Source organism: Komagataella phaffii, chromosome 1 (genome assembly GCF_000027005.1).
Source record: "Komagataella phaffii GS115 chromosome 1, complete sequence".
Classification (NCBI taxonomy): domain Eukaryota; kingdom Fungi; phylum Ascomycota; class Pichiomycetes; order Pichiales; family Pichiaceae; genus Komagataella; species Komagataella phaffii.
In genome coordinates this window covers 1,053,035-1,076,123 of record NC_012963.1, presented here as the reverse complement: position 1 = coordinate 1,076,123, position 23,089 = coordinate 1,053,035, and the positions used below count along the sequence as shown (strand labels likewise).

The 23,089-nt window shown below is 41.0% G+C and overlaps 14 protein-coding genes across 14 annotated transcripts; 9 read left to right on the top strand and 5 right to left on the bottom strand.

Moving 5' to 3' along the window:
* Positions 1–52: 52 nt before the first annotated feature.
* On the bottom strand, positions 53–5,881 carry PAS_chr1-1_0269 (Putative RNA helicase related to Ski2p, involved in translation inhibition of non-poly(A) mRNAs; the record flags this gene model as incomplete). The annotated part of the gene is made up of 1 exon (XM_002489876.1): positions 53–5,881. The coding sequence occupies one exon, from the start codon at positions 5,879–5,881 to the stop codon at positions 53–55; it is 5,829 nt and encodes a 1,942-aa protein (XP_002489921.1).
* An 89-nt stretch (positions 5,882–5,970) lies between these two features.
* On the bottom strand, positions 5,971–7,137 carry PAS_chr1-1_0268 (Hypothetical protein; the record flags this gene model as incomplete). The annotated part of the gene is made up of 2 exons (XM_002489875.1): positions 5,971–7,056; positions 7,108–7,137. The coding sequence occupies 2 exons, from the start codon at positions 7,135–7,137 to the stop codon at positions 5,971–5,973; spliced, it is 1,116 nt and encodes a 371-aa protein (XP_002489920.1).
* Positions 7,138–7,263: 126 nt separating this feature from the next.
* On the top strand, positions 7,264–7,932 carry PAS_chr1-1_0267 (Peptidyl-prolyl cis-trans isomerase (cyclophilin) of the endoplasmic reticulum; the record flags this gene model as incomplete). Its single annotated transcript, XM_002489874.1, has 1 exon — positions 7,264–7,932. The coding sequence occupies one exon, from the start codon at positions 7,264–7,266 to the stop codon at positions 7,930–7,932; it is 669 nt and encodes a 222-aa protein (XP_002489919.1).
* Positions 7,933–8,306: 374 nt separating this feature from the next.
* Positions 8,307–11,270, top strand: PAS_chr1-1_0266 (uncharacterized protein; the record flags this gene model as incomplete). Its single annotated transcript, XM_002489873.1, has 1 exon — positions 8,307–11,270. One exon carries the CDS (start codon positions 8,307–8,309, stop codon positions 11,268–11,270), a length of 2,964 nt encoding a protein of 987 aa, XP_002489918.1.
* Positions 11,271–11,622: 352 nt separating this feature from the next.
* Positions 11,623–12,765, top strand: PAS_chr1-1_0265 (Hypothetical protein; the record flags this gene model as incomplete). Its single annotated transcript, XM_002489872.1, has 1 exon — positions 11,623–12,765. One exon carries the CDS (start codon positions 11,623–11,625, stop codon positions 12,763–12,765), a length of 1,143 nt encoding a protein of 380 aa, XP_002489917.1.
* Positions 12,766–12,979: 214 nt separating this feature from the next.
* PAS_chr1-1_0264 (Hypothetical protein) lies at positions 12,980–14,542 on the top strand (the record flags this gene model as incomplete). The annotated part of the gene is made up of 1 exon (XM_002489871.1): positions 12,980–14,542. One exon carries the CDS (start codon positions 12,980–12,982, stop codon positions 14,540–14,542), a length of 1,563 nt encoding a protein of 520 aa, XP_002489916.1.
* Positions 14,543–15,088: 546 nt separating this feature from the next.
* Positions 15,089–16,282, top strand: PAS_chr1-1_0263 (Actin-related protein of the dynactin complex; the record flags this gene model as incomplete). The annotated part of the gene is made up of 1 exon (XM_002489870.1): positions 15,089–16,282. The coding sequence occupies one exon, from the start codon at positions 15,089–15,091 to the stop codon at positions 16,280–16,282; it is 1,194 nt and encodes a 397-aa protein (XP_002489915.1).
* Positions 16,283–16,285: 3 nt separating this feature from the next.
* PAS_chr1-1_0262 (Uracil phosphoribosyltransferase, synthesizes UMP from uracil) lies at positions 16,286–16,936 on the bottom strand (the record flags this gene model as incomplete). Its single annotated transcript, XM_002489869.1, has 1 exon — positions 16,286–16,936. One exon carries the CDS (start codon positions 16,934–16,936, stop codon positions 16,286–16,288), a length of 651 nt encoding a protein of 216 aa, XP_002489914.1.
* Positions 16,937–17,115: 179 nt separating this feature from the next.
* Positions 17,116–17,843, bottom strand: PAS_chr1-1_0487 (uncharacterized protein; the record flags this gene model as incomplete). Its single annotated transcript, XM_002489868.1, has 3 exons — positions 17,116–17,321; positions 17,371–17,626; positions 17,835–17,843. 3 exons carry the CDS (start codon positions 17,841–17,843, stop codon positions 17,116–17,118), a joined length of 471 nt encoding a protein of 156 aa, XP_002489913.1.
* Positions 17,844–18,015: 172 nt separating this feature from the next.
* PAS_chr1-1_0261 (Alpha-tubulin folding protein, similar to mammalian cofactor B) lies at positions 18,016–18,738 on the top strand (the record flags this gene model as incomplete). The annotated part of the gene is made up of 1 exon (XM_002489867.1): positions 18,016–18,738. One exon carries the CDS (start codon positions 18,016–18,018, stop codon positions 18,736–18,738), a length of 723 nt encoding a protein of 240 aa, XP_002489912.1.
* Positions 18,739–18,884: 146 nt separating this feature from the next.
* PAS_chr1-1_0260 (Hypothetical protein) lies at positions 18,885–19,316 on the top strand (the record flags this gene model as incomplete). Its single annotated transcript, XM_002489866.1, has 1 exon — positions 18,885–19,316. The coding sequence occupies one exon, from the start codon at positions 18,885–18,887 to the stop codon at positions 19,314–19,316; it is 432 nt and encodes a 143-aa protein (XP_002489911.1).
* A 168-nt stretch (positions 19,317–19,484) lies between these two features.
* Positions 19,485–20,093, top strand: PAS_chr1-1_0259 (Hypothetical protein; the record flags this gene model as incomplete). Its single annotated transcript, XM_002489865.1, has 1 exon — positions 19,485–20,093. One exon carries the CDS (start codon positions 19,485–19,487, stop codon positions 20,091–20,093), a length of 609 nt encoding a protein of 202 aa, XP_002489910.1.
* Positions 20,094–20,126: 33 nt separating this feature from the next.
* PAS_chr1-1_0258 (Essential protein that associates with the contractile actomyosin ring) lies at positions 20,127–21,560 on the bottom strand (the record flags this gene model as incomplete). The annotated part of the gene is made up of 1 exon (XM_002489864.1): positions 20,127–21,560. One exon carries the CDS (start codon positions 21,558–21,560, stop codon positions 20,127–20,129), a length of 1,434 nt encoding a protein of 477 aa, XP_002489909.1.
* A 660-nt stretch (positions 21,561–22,220) lies between these two features.
* PAS_chr1-1_0257 (Hypothetical protein) lies at positions 22,221–23,045 on the top strand (the record flags this gene model as incomplete). Its single annotated transcript, XM_002489863.1, has 1 exon — positions 22,221–23,045. The coding sequence occupies one exon, from the start codon at positions 22,221–22,223 to the stop codon at positions 23,043–23,045; it is 825 nt and encodes a 274-aa protein (XP_002489908.1).
* Positions 23,046–23,089: the final 44 nt, after the last annotated feature.

The window sequence follows — 23,089 nt, the reverse complement described above, 5'->3', positions numbered from 1 at the left end:
TCTTATAGTGACCTTTTTCTAATTAATAAAAAATTACATTACTTCTATTCGGCTATTCCTTACTCAAAGTGATTGTAGTGCCGTAGGTGATGTCCATAAAATCACTAACAAACATAACAGTGAGCATTCTACCTTTAAGTTGTTCAGGAATATCTATATTGCACACGACGGAGCCCTTCTTGTTAACCATTTGAGGGCTAGCACGTTTCAAAATGACCAATTCGTCGAACTCGGGTTCACAAAGGATTGCAAACCATGTCTCTCTTTGGGATTTTCCAAACCTTGGGGCATAAACCTTGAAATCCTGGTTCCATGGAGCGTTCTCATGATTGAGAGTAACAACAAGAGTGTCGACATTAGGTTGCTTAACGTTGAACTCACCAGTTGGGATTTTTGAAGCAACGTCCAAGAACCTTTTTCTTTTCTGAGCCGGAACACCCAGTTGATTAGCCAAAACTTGAAGCTGACCATAGCTCATGGAACCAAGTTTCTTTAACTCGTTAGAACTTTCATCGGAATTCTGAGCTTCCTCTAAAACAAGTTTATCCAAGTCCCCTCCATCATCTTGCTCCTCGTCGACAAACTCGGGTGATAAACCAGGCAAAACAGTCAAAGGCCCGTTATCGAACCAACAGGCCTGCTTTATACATTGCATCACCCTTATCAAAGTCAAAGTAGTAGACAGATACCCAAGCTCTGAAGTGGTATCAATGTAGGCCTGTAGAATACGCAAACTTTGTGCTAATACAGCAACAGTATCTTGACTGTAGTCAGCAATAGGAAGATCGACACGCGACATGAAAGCTTGGAGTAGTAAGTATGCTTTGATATGAGGATTCCAAAAGAAGTCTAATTCATAACCAAAAGAATCTGCTGGATATCTCATTTTTTCACTCATTTCTATGTTAATTAGGGTTTCGCCATGGCGAGTTGATAATTCGTCATACTCTGCTGCTTCACAGAGCCATTGAAGACATTCTCTGAACGACGAATTTCTATGCACATTTGAAAGCAAAGATCCTATAGTCTTGTGTGACAAATAGTAATAAGACGAAATTTTCAAAAAGGGAGTAGGAGTAAGCAACTTTGGAGTAACTACCAAGCATTTAGCATACTCTAGGCTCTGTATAACTTTGTCGATGAGTTCCGTTAAGTACTTGCTGATTCCTTCATCTGTCGTATCTTCGATCCCGTAGTAAGTAGGATTGTTGTGAGCTCGTCTGAACAAAAAAGTCCACGTTAAAAAGTCCAATGCCTTTTGACGAGACTTAATAGTGCCAGCTGAAATTTCCGCACCGATATGGTCAGCTAAAACCTTATGAAGAGATGACTCAACAGGGAATCCAACGTTCAAAAAGTGCTTGTAGAAAGTTTTCTTAGATTCCTTGGTATAGACAATAGCCACACCACTGGTGTCATATGCCGGTCTACCTGCTCTTCCCATCATTTGAAGAATATCAGTAAGATCCATATCCCTAAAAGCTTCAATCTTTGGGTCAAAAAACTGGGTCCCTTTGATAACTACCAGATAAGCAGGCAGGTTCACACCCCAAGCCAAAGTGGAGGTAGCGACTAAGATTTGAATCTTACTCTGTTCAAACAGCTTGTGAGCCAAATCTCTATCACTTTCTACTAAACCTGCATGATGCACCCCAATACCAAATTGCAAGGACAATTTAAGTGCTTCATCCTTTACCTTTGCCAGCACGTCTTCCAACTCATCATCTGACATTTTCATAAATCTACGAGGATTCTCCTCTGCGCCACACATGTGAATCAAATCAAGGGCTGTAAGTCTAGTCTGCCTTCTTGAAGCAACAAAGATCAGTACAGGCTTGCTTGGTGAATGTTGCTTGATTGCCATGTATGCTGGCTTATTCATTGTCTTCATCAAAGGGCAAAATGCCAAATTGTCTGGAAAACCATCAATGTACATCTGTAGTGGAACAGGCCTAACAGATGAAGGAAAGTTAAATAATCCAGAAGGTCCTACATTCAACCAACTGGCCATATCCATAGCGTTCGACACTGCAGTAGACATACCGAGTAACCTGATTTGTTTGTTTGTAAACAAAGAGATGTAGTTCATACGGCTGACAATGATCTCCAGGATAGGTCCACGATCACTTGCTAGTAAATGAATCTCATCCATGATGATTAGAGAAACCTGTTGAACAAATTTTCTGGTCTGCCAATTACGAGAAATACCATCAAATTTCTCTGGTGTAGTAATAACAATATTGGCTTCTCTAATTTCTTTGGCTTCAGGAAGAGAATCACCGGTTAATTCAACAACTTTATTTCCTGTAAGCCTTGCTCTCCAATCGTCTACTCTTTCCCGTACTAGTGCCTTCATTGGAGCAATGTAAACAACTTTGGATCCGGGAAACTCCTTAAAAGCATGCCAAATTGCAAGTTCGGCTACGACTGTTTTTCCTGAACCAGTGGGAGACCCAATGAACACATTCTGGTTAGTGTTGTATAGGGAATGAAATGCCATTGTTTGCATAGGATTGAAGTAATTGAACTTTTTGGAATAAATGCTTTCAATCTTTGGATTGTTGAGAGCTGTGATTGGTAGTGGTTGTAATTTTAATAATCGGGTAGAAAGCGTCTCATTATGAGGCCTGATTAGGTGCTGAAAAGAAATTGTTTGTGTGTTTTCAGCTCCTATCCAAGTATCAGAGATTACTCTGACGACAACTTGCGGAGGCAAAGGGTCGGACAAGGGTATCATGAAATCTAATTCATGAGTTGCTTTTAGTTGTCTCTTGTTGATGATCAGCTTTTCTACATGCAAAATAGTAGATTTATCTGATTCTTCTACCAGGACCCAAAAAAATTGGGCATTTCCGTGATATTTTTCGTTCCAATAGAAATCAGCATCTAGCTTCAAGTGAATCCTCATGACATTGCTGGTTATTGGAAATGCTTCTGCATCAATAAGAATATAAGGAAAAGAATCAATCAACCGGTGAATGCTTTTCCCCATTTTTTTATTATGTCCTAAATCACCCAGCTCTTCAACTGTCAGATCTCTCAAAGTATCTATAGTTGGGTTCTTGGCTTCAATTTGTTTCATTATATCTGTTGGGATGTCAAACTGACGCAAAGGATGTGACCATGCCCAAATTCGCCTGTCTATTGATTTGCATATGGATAACATGACTTTAGAAAATATTCCCCACCTACGGTTCAATCCAATGAGAAACAGAGCACGACAAATTCTAGCAGAATTCTGAGCCACATAGTTCAAGTCTGAAACTAGAGCAGAGTTCTTCACAGAGGATTGGGTAATATAAGCTTGCAAGAGAATGTTCGTCTTACCTTGAGCCGTATCAGGAGAAGCGGCGATTTGGCACTCTGTGCTCTCGTCCAATAATTTAGATAGCTCATTTGTCTCATCTTCACGGGCCTTCACGTTATCAAATTCACTGCTCATACAGATCATGGATAAAACATCAGCCTCAGTAGCTCTCGGGTTAAGTAATTGGTTAAATACTTCAACTGACTCATTGAGTAAATAAAAATCAGATGCTACTCTTCCAAGATCTTTCGGCACCAATGAATTGGATCTATCATCATAAATGATCATCTGCAAAGTATGTAACTTTCTAGCCGCCTCAATTATCATATTGCGTCTCTTTTGTACCAGCTGTGGATCCTGTGATAGTTCTTTCCAGTCGATTCCATATGCAAAAGGGTTCTGTTTCATTCTGACGTTCATATAAGTGTAACCCAGCCACTGAACTCCCTCATCAACGTTCGTGACGGTACCTAAAGAAATTTCGGCATTCAAATTGTCCACCAATTTAGCAGCCAGCTTCGATTCAATTGGATGCTGCTGAGTAATCAATGATATGTAATGATCCAGCTTTTCTAGATTGGTACACAGAATACCAGTACCAAACTGCTCATATTGGGGACGGCCTGCACGACCGAAAATCTGGATGACATCAGATATTCCAAGGTCTGTAAAACCACCCTGCTTTGAATCGTAAACTTGAGTTCCTTTAATAATAACTGCAGCAGCTGGTAAGTTAACACCCCAGGCTAAAGTTGAGGTACAACACAGAACCTTGATGGCACCAGCAGTGAACATTTTCTCAGTAATATTTCTATCAGATCGTAGCATTCCTGCATGGTGGATACCAAATCCATGTTGAAATAACTCTTTGACATCTTTGTTTCTATTCTTACCCATTTCCCGTCTAAAGCGTTCGAAAGATTCTGAGTTTGAGCAGTCAAAATAACTGAACTCCTCATTCTTTCCAGCTGCATTGATAAACGATCTCGCCGTCATGGCAGTATCTTTTCTAGAATGTACAAATACCATTACTTGATGACCCTCTTCCACTAGTTCAACTAGTTTTTCATAGGCAACATTTTCGATGGCATCTCTAGTTGCACGAGGGCTGTCCTGCTTTCTCACACCAATTAATTGTTGCTTTAAAGGAACAGGTCTGAATGATTGGTCAAAGTAAAACATGCCTACATGCCTGTTCACTCCTAAGAAGTCTGCGACATCTATGAAATTAGGTAGAGTTGCTGAAAGTCCTACAACCCTAATCATGCTTTGGGAACTCTCGACTTGTCTAAGTGTTCTTGCTACCAAGGTTTCGATAACACTACCACGGTCTTCGTGCAAAAGATGAACTTCATCTATAATCAAAAGCTTCACTTTTTCGACCAACTCATTATCTCCGTTGGACTTTCTTGTAACCACATCCCACTTTTCAGGAGTTGTGACTATCACCTGAGTAGCGATAATCTCAGATTTAGTTAATTGCATATCACCAGTCAGTTCTCTAACTTGAATACCTAGCCACCCTAGCTTTTGCGTGAATTTTTCCACAATTTCTGCGGCAAGTGCCTTCAATGGCGCCACATATACTATCTTGAATGATTCGTAATCTATATCCAACTGAAGACCCTCCTCTGTTGCAGTTTCCGTGACAAACTGGTTGATTACACTCAAAGTGGTTAATGTTGCAACATCAGTTTTACCAGCACCCGTGGGTGCACATACAAGCATGTTTTCATTGGTATTATACGCAACTGGATATATCAGTGATTGCATTCTGTTTAATGTTTTGTAATTCTTGAAAGTACCCTTGCAAATGGGGTCAAGCTCTGATATTTGAATTGCTCTTTCATTAATAACGACAGGTTTCGCCGTTGGATAAGGAATTACAATTTCTTCGTACTTTCCGTAAGCCTGTCTCGTGGTCCCAACGGGTAAAGAGTATTTCTTGCCCGTGAAAGAAATAGTGTTCCCACTTTCATAACTTCTAAAAACATGTGGATATTTTTCTTTGGAAGGAGCAAACTCCAAAGGTTGGATTTTCGCCTTTCTTCTGTTTTCTCTCACCTGAATGGCAATCTCCTCATCAGCAGTAGCTTTAAGTGAGTCATTCTTCATCGTCCTTGGTTTTTCTTGAGCCACTAGGGCCTCCTGGTTTTTAAGGATGTTGCTAATTAAATCAAAATTTTCAAATCCAAAAATATCGACCAGTAGAGATTGAATTAAATCTTGTGAGTCATTCTGTTGTAGAATATCTCTAACTTGTTGAAGTAATTGATCCGTAGTGAATCCACTCTCACTAGTAACACAAAAGTTACTCAATTCTTCTATAAGTTCATCAATGGGTCGAATTTCACCACTATCAGAGTCACTAGTATCTATTTCTGATCTTTCAATCTCATCAAACAGTGCTTGAAGGCTCTTCAGAACATTAAGTTGGAAACCATCATCGTCTTTGAATTGGGGGATCTTTATTTCTTCATCGGGTACTACCAAGCTTAGTTCTTCTAAGCTTTCTATCATGGGTTGCATCGCCTGTAAATAGGACTTTGTTGAAGATACATCGTAAGACGACATGTTCTGCTACTTTGGTTCAAACTATTATTCACTTGATGGATAATGATATATACTTACATGTGTGTTGTGGTGTTTGGATGTATAAATGCTTAGTCTAGTTTGCTCTCTAGAAGGGACAACCTTTGGTCCATTTCGTTAATCATCTGATCCATATCGTTCTTGTTTTGCTCAAAAAGTATCTCAGTATTGTCGTACTCTTTTTCTAGTTTGTCTAAGGTGGTTTCCCATTGTTTCATTTCTGAGTTCATCAAGTCGAGGTTAGATTTCAGGGATTTGGAGAACTCAACTGCTGACTGAGCTTCAACTTGGATAGTTTGGAAGGTTTTCAGCCTGTCAATGATCGAGGGAAGTGCTTTCTCATACCTTGGCAAACTGGTTATCTTCTCGTATAGTTTGTGGATTTTGGCTTCTAGTATAGGGTTTATGGCTGGGGAACCTGACTCTTCTGATGGCTCAAACAGCCTCTTTTCCCGCTCTGCTTTCTTTGAAGAGTTTATAACTCGTTCTGCTTCTTCATTCAATGCAGTGAGTTGTTTTCTCACTGAGTCTAGTCCCTCTGGATCTTGCAAAAGTGCTAATTTCTTATTTATGTTTGACAATGTGAGAGTAATTGGAAGATTGGAGTCGTCATGAAATCCTATTGTTTTTTCAAGTTCGGCCACTTCGTGGTCTAAGTTTATGAGTTTGGATAATGTCTCGTTATCCTTTGGAATTTCTGACTTTTTGAACTCGATATCATCAAGGCGAAGAGAATCATCAGTTGGATACCTAAATGGACCCTGTTCCGCTGTGTCCTTCAAATCCAAACTTTGAACCATCTGCAAAAGTTCTTCAGACCTGTCCGATTGCTTTGCGCCTTCAATAGTAGTATCATTCTTTTTCTGTTGCTGGATTTCGTATAATTCGTTCTGTATGCGCAGTAGTCTTTGGTCGGTGGTCTCCTTGACCCTACCAGTAAGAAGTGTTCTGTGGTAAGCTGACGTGATTCGATCACTAAAATCGGTCAAATTATTTGACACGATCTCATTGAGGAATCTTTCTTTTGTTGTTTCATAGACTTGTGGCTCATTTGATACGTCTGGGTCATCTATCACTTTATATGGGGTCGATAGGGTATTATCGACAAACTCGGTGTCGGATGTTTCGAACACCTCTTGGGTTTGGAATTCTGAAGTCTAAAGCCGAAGTTAGTATATGAAAAGAAAGACAAAAACAGCTTGTCTTACTAATTGGAAGTCCTGTTCATCAAAGTCCATGGTTGTTAGGACGAGAAAGCGTGTTGGAGGGAGCTCTTCAAGAAAGCTTCGCGGCATTGCCTCCAGTTCACCCAAATTCACTAAAGCCACCGCGTTCTTACTTTGCTCCCAACTACAGCTACCCAAATGAAATTGTTGAACTTTCTGCTTAGCTTCGTAACTCTGTTCGGACTATTATCAGGTTCTGTGTTTGCACAAGAACTGAAAGATCTGCCAGAAATTACCCAAAAGGTCTATTTTGATATTAACGAGGGAGACAAGTTTTTAGGAAGAATTGTCATTGGTCTATTCGGAGATGTCGTTCCAAGAACTGTGGAGAACTTCTACCAATTGGCCATCAGTGAAGATCCTGACTTCGGTTATAAGGGCTCCAAATTCCACCGTGTCATCAAGGACTTTATGATCCAAGGTGGTGATTTTACTTCAGGAGACGGCAGAGGAGGAAAATCTATCTACGGTAGCAGATTCAAGGACGAGAACTTCAAACTCAAGCACGATCGCCCTGGGCTGTTATCCATGGCCAATGCCGGAAAGGATACCAATGGATCTCAGTTTTTCATCACCACCGTGGTGACTTCGTGGTTGGACAACAAACATGTTGTCTTTGGCTATGTCGTTGATGGGTTCGATGTTGTCAAGAAGATTGAGTCCACCAAGACTTCCGGTAGTGCTCCAAAGGAAGACATTGTCATCGTTGACTGTGGAGAAGTCAAAGAGTCTGTTGAGGATGTCATCAAGGACGATGCTGAAGATTACGCCGAGGCCATCGAGGAGGTCGTGAAAGATGAGTTGTAGATCATAGTTAGTTATTGTGTGTACTCGACGAAATTTCATCATTCACGGCCATTCGAACGATATCGATCCGTCTTACATAATTCAAAACGTCACCTGGATCAGACATCCACCTAATTGGGCAATAATCCCTTATCTTGCGATGTATATCTTTGCGCGGCGTTTCTCACTCACAAAAATCAACCTTGAACAAATATAGGGCTCTACTCTTTTGCAGCCATTTGAATATTTCACTAGGTAAAGATCAACTACGATCCACACAAGACACACGTTTTGTCATCCACCGAGCTCAAACTACGTTTATAAAGGCTTTATCTGCCCCTTAGTATTGTTGACTCGTTTTTTTTTCTTGGCTTTTTTTTTCTGAATCACTGGATATGTCATCCCATAAGAAGAGAAGGGGCATGTCTATTTCAGAGACTATAGCTAATATGAACCAGGGCAATTCAAACGATCTCTCAGGTCGAAACTATGTGTTTGGAAGTTTCAAACATTCTCAATTATCTAATCTGATGGCCCAAGATGGAAGTGAATCCATGCACTATTCCAACTCACCTGCTGTTCATTCCACTATCAGTGTTAATGAAGAGACTGCTACACTGGCAGGTGTAGGTGTGCTTGAAGGTCCGGATGATGAGAATGTCGTGTTTGAGGATGAGCATTCAAGTTATGAACCCGTTTCTTTCCAAGAGGAGCATTATCAGAACCTGCATGAAGATTTTTTGAACGACTCAAGTTCTCTATTGCATGACCCTCATAGAAGTTATTCTACTATCGGTGAGATTGAAGAGATGCTTCCAGATGAGGCGAATGACACTGATTTAGAGAACCAGGCACAAAAACATGGACATAATCCTTCGTTATCTCGTTTCTCCAAGCTGATCCGTGATGCTTCCATGTTGGACACACACACTGTGATAAATCACTGTGTCACCAAACCAATTAGTTATTTGCCAGCGGTTTTCCTTGGAACTCTATTGAACATTTTGGACGCTTTGTCCTACGGAATGATCATGTTTCCTATTGGAGAACAAATATTTAGCGGCATGGGCGCAGCCGGTATTTCTATGTTTTATTTGTCATGTGTTGTGAGTCAACTAGTATACTCATTGGGGGGCTCGGGTTTCAGTTCTGGTATTGGCTCTGAAATGATCGAAGCTACTCCGTTCTTCCATTCCATGGCTATGAGTGTCTTAAAACAGCTAAAGGGAAGAGAAGACTCTGTCATACCAACGACTATTGTGGCCTTTGCTGTGAGTTCAGTTGTTACGGGTCTGGTGTTTTTCTTACTAGGAAAATGCAGATTGGGCTCTTTAGTTGGTTTTTTCCCCAGACACATTTTAGTGGGTTGCATAGGTGGTGTCGGTTACTTCCTGACGGTCACCGGAATAGAGGTTTCTTCTAGAATAGAGGGTGGAATTGAGTATTCGTTGCCGGTTTTCCATTATCTAACGCAGCCACTGGTCTTTCTACAGTGGAGCATTCCTTGGGCTTTGGCAATCATTTTGGTGATAGTACAGCATTTCAATCATAACGCCCTTATTGTTCCTCTTTATTTTATACTGGTCTTCGTTGGATTCCACGCCATAGTTTCTCTGGTGCCATCTTGGTCACTTGAACAGGCTAGACAATATGGATGGGTATTTGAATCTCCTCCTTCTAATGAACCATGGTACGGATTTTACAAGTACTACGATTTTTCATTAGTGGATTGGATGATTGTGATGAAGGAGTTCCCTATAATGCTTGCACTTACCTTCTTTGGTATTTTGCATGTTCCTATCAACGTGCCAGCGCTTGCTGTGTCAGTGGGAATGGACCAATTTGACGTAGACAGGGAGTTAGTGGCGCATGGTGTATCCAACGTTGTAAGTGGGTTAATCGGTTCCATCCAAAACTATTTGGTGTATACAAACTCTGTCCTCTTCTTCAGAGCAGGGGCTGATTCAAGGTTATCAGGTGTCATGTTGGCTGCGGCAACTGCAGGTGTTATGTTTGCCGGACCTGTTGTCATTGGATATATCCCGGTATGTGTTGTTGGAGCTCTTATTTACCTATTGGGGTATGAGTTACTAAAGGAGGCTCTTTATGACACTCGTGGACGCTTGGCCAGATTTGAATACTTGACCATCGTTGTTATCGTTGTCACCATGGGAGCTTGGGACTTTGTTTACGGTATCCTTGTGGGTATCTTATTGGCATGTCTATCATTTGTAGTACAAGCCGCTAGAAGACCAATTATTTCAGGAGTTTTTACAGGAGAGTATGCTAGATCAATTGTTTTACGTCATCCTAAACAGCAGGCATTCTTACAAGATGTTGGAAACCAAATTTATGTCCTTAAACTTGGTGGCTCTCTGTTTTTTGGCTCTATAGGGGGATTGGAGAAGAAGATCAGATATAGATTTCAAGAACCCATTTTCTCCAGGGAACCAATTCGTTATCTTATCTTAGATCTCAACAATGTATTCTCATTGGATTTTTCTGCCGTGGAAGGCTTGAGAAGAATTAGGAATCTAATGATGGAGAAAAACTGTTTCTTGTTAATTTCTTCAGTGAGCTCTACTGGCCCAACTGTTAACGCTCTTCGTGATGCCGGATTATGGGAACTTCCAGAACATGAAGAGAAAATCCAACTGTTTAATACTTTAAATTCGGCGCTTGAATGGTGTGAGAACATGTTTTTGAAGACTTACTCAGATATTAAGAGCAGAACGATCAACTCAAGGGGCAAGTCAATCACAAAGCCAACACCTGCTCAAAAGCTTACTAGTGCTTATGATAGAGGGGTTGTATCTTCGCCTAGAGAGTCTCATATTTTCAACGCTGCGACAAGACAAGTTCATGAGGAGGTCATATCATCAGGCGGAATTCTTACAAGGGGTAACATCCCATTGAACCTATTTATGGCAACGTTTCAAGGTCTTTCTAAGCTAGATGAAAGTGAATTTGCCAAGATTATTCCTTTCTTTGAACGAGAAGTCTTACCTTTGAAAAAAGCTTTCCACAACTCTGCCAAAGACCCTCCGTGTTTCTATATTGTAGAGAGCGGACAAGTCACAATTGATTATACATTCCCACATACCGGTTTTAAACTATCTACTAGTGCATTGCCGTTGACCGCATTTGGTAATGTCGCTGTTCACATTTGGTCGCATCGAAACACGGTATACTCTTCATCCAGCACGACCGAGACTATTGTGTGGAAGCTGGTTCATGCGAACGCCGTTCAAATGCAAAAGAAACAGCCCAAACTCTACAACGAGTTACTGAATATTTCCATCAGGTTATTAAGTGAACGTTTTGACAGCATTACCAGTAATCTATTGGTAGCTTCATAAGGATAACGACCCGTGTCTCAATTCCTTTGTGCTTTTAAAGGATGATAACAAATAACATCATGCATAATATTATAATCACATGCACATCACAACGGCGTCATCAATAGGTAGATAGTCTCGTTATTGTTACTATATTGATTCTCTATAAAGGAATGTCACACGAGCGACAACGGATTGAGGAGAGATATTTGCATAATAATATTAGCCGAAACACTACTTTTCTCATTTTCTAGGCATCGTAAAGATTCTCCTATCTCTACCACAGGGCGGGTACAAAAAAAAAAAAATCTACATCGTATCAACTGTATTCGTATCTAGAATCTCATAAGTCTGCCAGACAGAAACTGCAATCATGGACGATAATCCTGACCATTACGTTAAGTCGCTTGGACTTTCGGATGAGACCTGGAATTTTGACTTCAACCAATCTGAATATGAAAAGCTGGGTCAAAACAACCACCCAGAGGAGATGTACCCAGATTATTCAGATAAGCATGACGAGCTGCCTTTGGAATCTCCGTATCTGAAGGATATGGCTGAAGTTCCTATGGGTCCTGACATGCACCATGACGACTTTTTCACGCCGTTGCTATCACCAATGGTACAACAGACACAACCGCCAACGAACCCCAAACTCAACGTTAATGATAACTTTAGCCCTTTAACTTCACCAGCTCTAGCTTCCCAAAACTCTCGTCGAAAGTTGTCCACGGAGAGTAGTTCCAGTGTCAAAGTGAGAATAAGGAGGCAATCTAATTCAAGTTACACAGGAAAATCAAAGACTCCCGGTTCAACTCCCAAGCTTTCTTCCACTAGCGCAGTGTCCAATTCTTCCAATAAAGTGATAAAGCAATCGCCAGCAATAAAAGCCCGGCGTAACCCTGGCTTATCTAACAACCTTCATCGGACATTAAGCAGTAACAACACATTTGCATTGCCTGAAAGTGCTCAGACTACTTCTACAACTGCAACGGCAGAATTGTCCAACACTTTAAACGTAGAAGCCAATAACAGTGATGAGTTTACCAATACGAACTCGGTGACTCCAAGCACGTTGATGTCATTTGGCCACATTCCCCACCATTCTACTAGCAATGTCATTTTTGATGGTTTAAAACATAGTTCAGTAGTCCTCCCATCGTCCAAAAACGCCAATGGAAGAAACACCACTAAATCTCCAAATAGCATAGCTAAAGATGGAACAGATAAAGGAAGAAAGGCTGATAGTGCGTCACCTCCTACGATACCAACAGGAACACTAACCAAACGGCCTTCCAAGTCGGATGACCCCAAAAAAGTTAATCATAAACTTGCCGAACAAGGACGAAGGAACAGAATGAATTTTGCAATTCAAAGGCTTGAAGATCTTATACCAGGTGACTATAAAGAGGACACAACAGTGCCATCCAAGGCAACTACTGTGGAGATGGCAGTCAAGTATATCAAGGAGCTGCAAAATCAACTGGAAAAACTTGAAGAACAACGTTCAAAGTAGCTGAATAATGATTGCACCAATTGTATAGTAGATAGAGTAATGACAGAAGACTATTTCCCCTCTAATTTGGGCTCAGTCGATCGATCCCTTCAAAGAGTTTTAGCGTTAAAACGCAGGGTAGCAATAGGTCATCCTAGCTTGGGGTAAGCGCGACTACTTCCTGCCCACAGAAAATAAATTTCTGGCCTGTTAAAATTCCTGTCCCCGGATAATTATGTCAGACCTGCAAAGAAGACTACTATCACCAAGTGGAAAAACCAAGGGAGGAGGTAGCAGAGGAAGCTCCAGATCGCATTCTCGAGTAAGTACACCTGGCTTGAGTGACGATGAGGACAGTTATTTGAATAACGACCTGGACTTTAATCAACTGGATGAGTTGCTGGCAAAGAAACTGGGTGAGCTATCGGTAGAACCTAGTAGAACATCCCGTTCAGAGAATCCTCAGTCGACGAGTCCCAATTCCTCAAAAAAACTGAAGGAGCCCTCAGACCTGGACCAAGTGAAGCGGAATAAGGAAATTACCAACCAGGATCTTTACTCCACTGATAACCTCATCAGTTCATTAACTAGCACTAGCCGAACGCAAGTATCGCAAGAAAGTAGGGAACTTTTATTGGCCCAACTGTTCAACCTCTACACTACATCATCCCGCTACCAGCATACTTATGACGAATTTCAGCTGGAGCAGCTTATAAGGGTCTTTATAAATGCAAAGACCGAGAATGAGAAGCTGTTTGCCTTGAAATGCGGGGCCTATATGGGTGCCATTGACACAGAGGAAAGTTCACAGATTATAGTGGATGAGTTTTTACCGTTGCTAAAGAGAGACATAATTGTTGATGACGATAGTGTTTCTGTTACTTTGAAGGCAAATTATATTATGGCTTTCTCATCTCTATTATTGGTTGTAATGGACGGCTCCGGGTGCTATGGAATTGAAGAAAATAGTGAGATGTTTTTGGAAGTAATTGAAGGGCAGCTGAATAGCAAGAATCCTTCCACATCAATTGTCGTCAATTCTTTACAAAGTGTTGGAATTATATTAACTTTGATTTATTCAGGAAGAGGAGGACCTAGCAGCTCTCTAAACGATTATTTGATCGAAATAGCTCCTCGTGTGGTGGCAGTTATTGACCATCCTGATTTCCAAATACAATTGGCCGCAACCAAATTGATTGGCTTGATTTACGAATTATTTGATTACGATGAGGGCAACGAAGATGAGGAAGAATACGATGAGAGCGAAGCATTTCAGCCAAGTCCATATCATGACGAAGAAATTCTTTACTCTCTGAGAGAGCTTTATAATAAAGGTAATAAAAAGACCTCTAAGAGGGACAAGAGTGACACCAAATCTGTCTTCAAGGATGTAATTCAATCCATTGAGTACTATTTGAACCAAAATAAAGAGCCGGACAGGCTTCAAGACATTTATGTATTACCAACGTTGACTCGTTTGAAGATTTCAAGAACTAAATCTTATGAGATTTCCAGTTGGTTTACCATCTTAAGAGTATCCAGTCTCAGGTATCTTTTTGGAGCAGCGTTCCATACCCAACTACTTCGCAATGCTAACATCAAGAAGCATGTTTTCAAGCCATCTTTCAATGGTTTGAATTCTGGAAGCTATGAAGAAAACTTTGATGATATTGATGATGATGAGTATGGTTATTCTTCATCCCACTCTCCCTTGAGTGATAAAAAGAAAACGCAGATGTTGCAAAAGAAGAGATCAGAGAAGGCAAGAGAAAGGGTTCATTCTGATTTTGTCGGTTAATTCTAAGTAGTGGACCATAATATTATTTATCTTGAGATTAAACAAAGTAGGCAAGATTTGCCAAGTTCAATTACACTTAGTGTGTTCATGACGACTGTAAAATTGTAAAATTATTTGGTGAACATGGTTCCTGAGTATCATTTGATCTGTTGCGATAGGGAAGGGATGAAAATATAAGTTTCCTAGTGAAATCGAAAGTAATTTTTCTGATTTACGAATTCCTCCCGGTGGCCAAGCTGGCTAAGGCGCGAGACTGTAAACGTAATTTCAGCTAATCTTGAGATCGGGTGTTCGACTCACCCCCGGGAGATTCTTTTTTTTTTCCAGCTATATTCAAAGGTAGAAGATGGTAGAGTAACTTGCTTCAACGGGCAAAATAGAGATTTCATTGGCGTACAATGACTTATGGTCAGCCATCAACTCATCAATTATTTATCAAAGGATCAAAAAGTTGTTCTTAGTGGCTCTCTGTTTCGCCATGTTACCAGGCAATCTTATTTCGCCTAGATCGCGGTTTATTCTCTGTTTACGTTCTTCTGCACCCAGATGTCATTACTGAACCAGCCAATTGTCCTGGATAATGGATCTGGTATAATAAAATTGGGCTTTGCTGGACAAGAGCAGCCCCTGGTATATGCTCCAAATATCTTGGGGCGGCACAAGTACAGCAAGGTCATGACTGTAAGCGAGATAGATGGCATTTCTGATCCAATCTTAGTAGGGAAGACCGCACAGAAGCACAGAGGGATACTAAAGCTCTCGTATCCCATGAAGAATGGGCATATCTCTGATTGGAATGATATTGAACTGATATGGAACCAGCTTCTTACAAAGGACCTCAAGGTTAATGATGTCAGTGATCACCCTATATTGGTGACTGAGATACCTTTCAATAATGTTAAAAATAGAGAAAAATTGACCAGTATGATCTTCGAATCTTTCAATTTTCCGGCTCTCAATCTATCAATACCGGCGGTACTTTCTTTATATTCGTCAGGAAGAACTACTGGGGTAGTGCTTGATAGTGGAGATGAGGCTACATACGTGGTGCCCATTTACGAAGGGTTCTCCTTAAACTCTTCTATGAAAAGAATAGACATAGGAGGAAGGGATATAACAAAACATGTGCAGTTCCTATTAAGAAAAAATGGTGTTCAGCTACTGTCGAGTAGTGAATTTGAAATTGTCAGACAGATCAAAGAAAGATATTGCAGGGTTTCGCTTGATCCTGCAAAAGATGAGAGAGAATGGTCGGTGTATATATCTACTCACCTCTTGTACGGAAGTGACACCCTTGGTGATGCAGATAGTGGAAAATTAACCAGATTCAAGTTGCCAGATGGGAAAATGGTAGAGATTGGAGCTGAGATGTTCAGAGGTCCCGAGATCATGTTTAATCCTGTACTTATAGGATCGGAGGCCAATGGGGTTGATAGTCTACTCACAAATTCCATCAACTCCATCGATATTGAGCTTCGACCCCAACTTTATCAATCAATTTTACTAGCTGGAGGCTCCACGATGTTTCAGGGGTTTGGAAACCGTCTTCTTAGTGAACTCAAATCCAGTTGCCCTAAAGGGACTAAATTAAAGATTTTTTCTCCGCCAGAGAGGAAATACAGTGCATGGGTAGGGGGTTCAATTTTGGCTGGGCTGAGTACATTCCAAAAATTATGCGTTACTAGAGAGCAGTACATGGAAAATCCAGAGTCAGTTGTTGAAAAATTCTTCTTAGGTTGAATGCTAAATACAATAATACCTATCACCAAAGTCACCCAAACCAGGGACGACAAACTTGTTCTCATCCAGACCTTGGTCAATTACTCCAGTTATGATCTTGACGTTTGGATACTTCTTATAAAAGGCCTCAATGCCCTCAGGGGCAGCCAGCAAGTTCAAAAACAAGATTCTTTCTTGCTTGACACCTTTTTTCAAAAGAACATCCACAGCCATCATGGCAGAACCTCCAGTAGCCAGCATTGGGTCTAGTAAGAAAACATAACGTTCACTAATATCGTCAGGAAGTTTGGAATAAAACAGCTTAGGTTGAGCTGTCTCTTCATCTCTTTGAATCAATATCTTACCAATTCTCACCGATCTACAGCAATCCCTTAACCCTTGTTCCATTGATTCACCAGCTCTTATAATCGAAACACCACAAATTTTGCCCTCAAAGGAGAAACCCTCGACCTCATGACCCTGTGAAGTCTTAACTGTTGTTGGTTTCACTGGCAATTGGTTCAAACCTTCTTCCACCAGTAACCTCATGATTCTGTCACTATAAAAGACGAAATCTCCACGCTTTGTATTTTTATCACGAATAATGGTGTACAATCCCCGCAGCTGATTGGTCTGCCGTAGCATAAATACATTTGGATAGTTTGTTGCTGACATTGGAATGGCTAGGTTTGTTTTATGAGGCCAAAAGAAAATGGTATCTCTTTTTATATGGAGGGGTCCAATGTTTTAGATACCAGCCTCCCAACACCACCCGACGATCTCCGGCCTAGGGATTAGGGATTACGATACTGGAAAGTGGAAAAATACAATAATAAGATATCATTAAAAGAGACTTAGACACGGTTTTCTTCGGCCTCTTCGTTTTGAGTGAACGGATTAGCCACTTCCTCGCTTCCATCTGCCAGAGCAAGGCTCACCAATTTCGGTCCCCTGACAATCACACGGCCAAGAGTTCTCTTCTCGGTTGACTTTAAAATCTCTTCAGCATCATCCAGCACTAAGTTCATAAGTTGATCATAACCTTTCAAGCATCCAATCACTAAAGTTGTTAGTAAGTCAGTTCAATTTTTCAGTAGTCTTATACTTACCTTCACGGGAATCGTGGACTCCGGAAAAAGTTAACCTAATTTGCTTATCTTTGTAGTTGGCAAGGTTAATAATGGACGCTCTTTTGGGAGCGTCTCTTCTAGGGCCTTTTCTTTGATTTCCCCTTTGACCTTGTCCTCCTCTTTGATTTTGGTTATATCTTTGACCTTGTCCACCTCTGTGACCGTCCCTTTGACCTTCTCTTTGGCCATCTCTCCGGTTACTATCCTGGAAGTTTTTCTCCCTACTATTCTGATTCTATTTGGTTAGTAAGTTAAATTTTTAACTGTACCGCAAGGAGTGGTTGATGGGAATAACTGAGTGGATACTCAAATAAAAACTTGTTTTAAAGTCTTAGAAAAAATCACTGGAACAAACAATCAAGCGATAAATAAATAAGAGCTCGGTCTATCCAAACGTTTCCTCTGAGTGTGAGCATCCAGGCTCTGCTAACGACTAGACTTACTCTTTCCATTATGAACAGTTGATGAGAGAGATGAGATATCTCGAAGACGATTCATGTGCTATTATTTCGAGAATTGTTCCCTCCAGAAGGAACGCTGGGAGGAAGTCATTTGCGCGGAGCTAAATCCGTCTCTTTGTTTACGTGAACTCTTACCCTAGTACGTTATACCCAAAAAACTTCAATGGCCGACGTCAGCGTTTATATCACGTCGGGATTGACCTCCTCAGAGAGAAGAATATCTCCTCAATGGGACATTGCACATTTGAAACAACGATTAGAGTTTGTTACGGGGATACCCCCAGCAGATCAAAAGATCTGGGTTTACAAAACGCCTACATCCAATGCAAGGTACGAGCTGAAAGGTGGCGAAGAAACGACACTTAATGAATTCCAAATTGCACCCTATACTAGAATCCATGTCGAGAACATCAACCAGCATTCGGATATCTCAGAATTGGAATCTGCAACGGCCCAGGATGATGACGAGCCAGTCTTCAATTTGAGTGAAGATCAGTACAATTCCATGGATAATACAGTGCGCAGGTGGAAAGAGGAAAACAAACTGGGGCGATTCGATCCCGATTATCAGTCCAAGAAGTCTAGAATTTTGGAAGAACATAGAAAATTATCAGAATCGTTTGAGATCGGAGCGAGATGTCGCACAATGAATATGATGGAAAGACGGGGTTACATCAGATATGTTGGAATTATACCAGAGATTGACAATGAGAGCTACTGGGTGGGCGTAGAGTTTGATGAGCCTGTGGGAAAAAACGATGGGTCCATCAAGGGAAAGGCATATTTCAGATGCAAGGCCAACCATGGCAGTTTCGTGAAACCAACGTTGGTGCAAGTTGGAGACTATGGTATTAAGGAAGATGAACACAGTGATGATGAGGTATAAATAGAAGTAATGATATCTGTCGTGAGCCTGTGCCAGACCTTGGCTTACCTACGAACTCAAAACCACGGAGCTGTGACAAAACCGCGCACGGGACGGACCAGCATCGAAGGAAATACCAAACAGCCTTTGCCATCTAGCTCTCGATAATGTTTGACCTACAAGCCATATACGATGACTTTATCACAGACTTTGACATCTATAACCTCATAAGAATAGTCATCATAGTTGGAGGATATATTTTTTTGAGAGGAATCGTGTCAACAGAGCTGAAGAAACGGCAATTAAAAAAACAACTTGAGAGCGATCGGAAGAAGAAACTATTGGCACAGGGTCTCGTAGACAATGATGCATACGATGTAATTCATCCCGAAGAGGGAGCTTCTGGAGTCCAGGTTGAAGAAGAGATCATAGATGACGGCTCTTGGGGGTGGGGTAAGAAGACCAGAAAAGAGTACAACAGAAAGGCCAAAATTTTTGAGGAGACAATCAAGAGGGAACTTGAGGCTAAGCAAGCGTTAAGATCTGAGTTTAATGAAGATTCTGATCAGGACATTGCTGATCTTTTAGAGGATGACTAGTGTATTTATAGGTGGAGATGGTCGATGGTGATTTTGAAAGACACTTCCTGGCCACCTGGGCGGAGGATCGAGACCTTTTTCTCCTACCTTTCAAACAAAAGTGAAGGAAAAAAAAAATCTACATACTCTTAATAAAATAATTTGACTTACCAACTACAACAAAGACCTATGAGTTATAGGAAAGACAACAAACAAAAGTTGCCTTTTGGATTAGATTACAATGATCTAAATGTTGTAGTTGACCAAAAGCGATTTAAGTTACCTCTTCCTATCAATGGTCCCTTGAATAAGCTGGAAAAGGAAATTGCCAAAGAGTACATGAACTTTATGAACAACGTCAAAGAAAGTTCCTTCTACAGCGACCTCAAGGATGACGATATTCAAGGTATTAATGATGGAATACAACGATACAGTGACAAATATAGGAAAAAGAAGAAGCCAAATAGACTACTGGCTGATCATCCGTTCATTGTAGAGTTCTTCCCAGAAGAATTGTATGATGTAATGGGAGTTGACAATAAGAAGAAGAAATTGCTTAAGCTTAACAAGACCCAAGATAACAAGCTTGCTGAAAATTTGGAAGATAAACTGAGAAACATAGAAGAAAATGATAATGCCGTGCTAGACGAAAATAATGTCGAGAAGGAGAACGTAGAAGAAGAGTTCGACGACGAATTTGAGGAGGATGACGATGATGACTATAATGCTGAAAAATACTTCGATGATGGAGACGATGATTATGGTGCTGATGATGACGATGATGAAGCTGCCTTCTAAATTGTCTTTAATATTATTATTAGTACGTTCTATTCAAGATCTGTCCCCATGAATGTCCTTCAAAAACTTTTCCCTGTCAACATAGTAGTATTCTTGCGTATTCATTCCTATGGGAACTTTTGGAGGCACCAATGGCTTGGGTTGGTTTTCTTCGAGGCCGTACTCTCTCAGTTGTTGTTTCCGTATCTCTGAATATGTCATAGCGGGTTTATTCCATTTACCATCTCCCACGTATCCACCCCTGTCTATCTGGTCTTTCTCTGATGCATATGTACTAAATTTGAAATCTTTTAAATCAAGATTCTTCCCGTCTTGGAATTTTAAAGCTTTTGAAAGGTTTATATCCGGAGTTGGAGCAAAGTGTTTTGGATCTAGAATTTCATCTTGTTTCGAAACTTCGTAAGCTGGTACCGATACTTTACTTGTCCCTAAGTAGATATCCGAGAAGGACGTCTGAGCTGGCGGGGGTGGCTTCCTGCCTTTGGGTGACCTGGAAGAGGTAAATGGTGATTGGGAATGGTCCATACTCTTGGGACGCGGTGCTATATTTTCCTGTTCATTTACTGGCACTTTTTTTGGGGGCTGATTTTTGCTGACCCAAGAAGATGCAATGTACTTTTTCTTTCCTATGTCCGAGGGATCTCTGCTGATTTCTGACTGAATTTGCTGCTCTAGAACGTCAAAGGTATCACTTGAAGGTTTGCTGGATGAGCCTATTAGCTCTCTGGAGGGTGAAACAGATTTGGATAATCTCTTCGAAATCTTGCTCAGCACAGATCCGCGTTCACGTTCTTGTTCACGGTGACGTTCTTTGCTCCCAGGCTCACTAAATACACTTACACTTGGGCTCGCACTGTATGGTGGTGGTGTGAGTTCCTGATCTTCTAACGGAGGCAGAGGTAAGGGTTTGTGTACAGAGTTTGATCTGACGGAACTAGCAAGCTCGGTGTTGAGTGGGGACAGGTCAAATGAGTGTTTAGACCCTGGAATCGCTGGAAGTGGTCTGTCTGATGTTCTTTTAGAAGTTCTGGGCGTGTTTACAATCTTGGGAGGAACGATTGGGGCATCTGGATAGAAAGTCATTTGTAAATAAATCTCTCCCCTATTTTTCTTATAAGATTCAGAATGAACATGGTACCAATCATCTAGATCACCTCTAATAAAGACTTTAGTAAGGTCAATTTCCGTGCTTGCAATCAAAGAGGACGACTCTTTGGTGCCGTCGAATATCATAAGACCCAGCTTCGGCTCAACATCTGGTGTTATATTGAACCGAAGTTCGTGGTCCCATTCAGGAGTCTGACCGCCTCTATATATAGTTTTTGATCTTTGAACTGGTAATCCATTAATTCTTAGAAGACAATATGGCGACTGTTTGTCGAGCTTGCGTATATTGGGTAGATCCCTAGCCTTGTCAACCACTATTACCAAAGTTCCGCTAACCTTGTAGTGGGGATTAAGGGACATTTGTTTTGAAAATCACGAGAAATAGATAGATGCGATGACCTTAGGCGTAATTTGGTGGTGGGAGAAAAAGTACCGTACCAGAAGGAGGGGGAGGGAGGATGTTAGGAGGGATGAAAGTTCAAAAGCGAGAGATGAGGAGACTCCAGAATCGTCCGGATGGACGACTGCTTTGGGAGAAGCTCAAATGGAAAATAGTAATAATAAACAAAACGGCTGGGCATAACAAAACCAGTGTCCGTCTGAATCAAAACAACATGATAAAGAAAACACCGTACTATTGGCTGCTTTTATAGTTTCATTAACCCACGCACTCACTGGTCTGAAGAAATTCCAGCCGCGCAATTAAATGAATTGGGGCCCCTTAACGGCGATGATCTTCCACATGAGCAATAAATCACGTAATAGAGCCGGTTTCTTATGGTGTCATCTAAATATTTAACCAATGATTATTGCCGACTCACTTGCCTCATTGCCTCAGCTTATTCTGTCAATTCGTGTTGGGAAGAGAATAATAGAAATGCATGTGGCTCTATTTGGTTTTTTTTTCTCACCCAAATGTTCTCATGCATAAGAAAGCAATCGTGATGTAACCATTAAATTCCCTATTTAAGGAAACTCAATTCCTTTCAGTGTTCCCCATCACCCTATTTTCAATTGTCAATGTCTTCAGAATCTAGAACCTATTCATTCAAAATCTTTTCGATTTTGACCTATGCTCTGTCAATTTACGGGGAAGTTCGTTACTTCCTCTTCAGAACCCACCACAGCAGGTCTTATTTGACTCCGTTCACTGGAAACTCCACACTCGACTACATCTATGTTATTGCCACACTTTTGCTTCAATTGTTGTTCGTCGTCCAGTACTTTAGCCAAGATGGTACTGTTTCAGCCAGAGAACAAAAGAATGTGTTGGAACAGGTCGGATACCACTTCTCCATCTACAATGTTCTGAACTTTATCTGGGTCTATCTTTTCAAGCACAAGAGATTTTTGTTTGCTGAGATTGTTTTGTTTGTCAATCTATTCAATCTGCTGTCTCTGTACTTCATCCACAAGACTTATGCCATTAAGGATTTGGGCCGTTGGTTCACTATCCATCTTTCAACGGTGGCTTTACCACTTTCGTGGATTCAGTATGCTATTTTCTGGAATGGTGCTGCTTTATTCCACTCCCACTATGTCTCCTTATTACCACGTCTGCTGGCCAATCTTTTGATCTGGGAGTTTTTGTTGGTTCCAGCCTTCTTCATTGTTGTGTTTGCTGATTACGGAGTGGGTTTCTCCAGTTCATACCTCACCCTCAGTATCGCTGTTGGTCAACTTTTGACTAAGGTTATTGGTCTACAATGGATCTTTGGGTTCGTTATCGCTGGTACCATCTTCCTTCTGTCATTACTGGTCTCCACTGGTGTGCTGGCTGGAAAAGTAGCCAACAATAACAACGTGCTTGGTTCCGACAGAGAACAAGCTCCACTGTTGACCTAGGCCGATTGCTTTAAACCAATCGGTGGATGGGCAGGACCCTATAT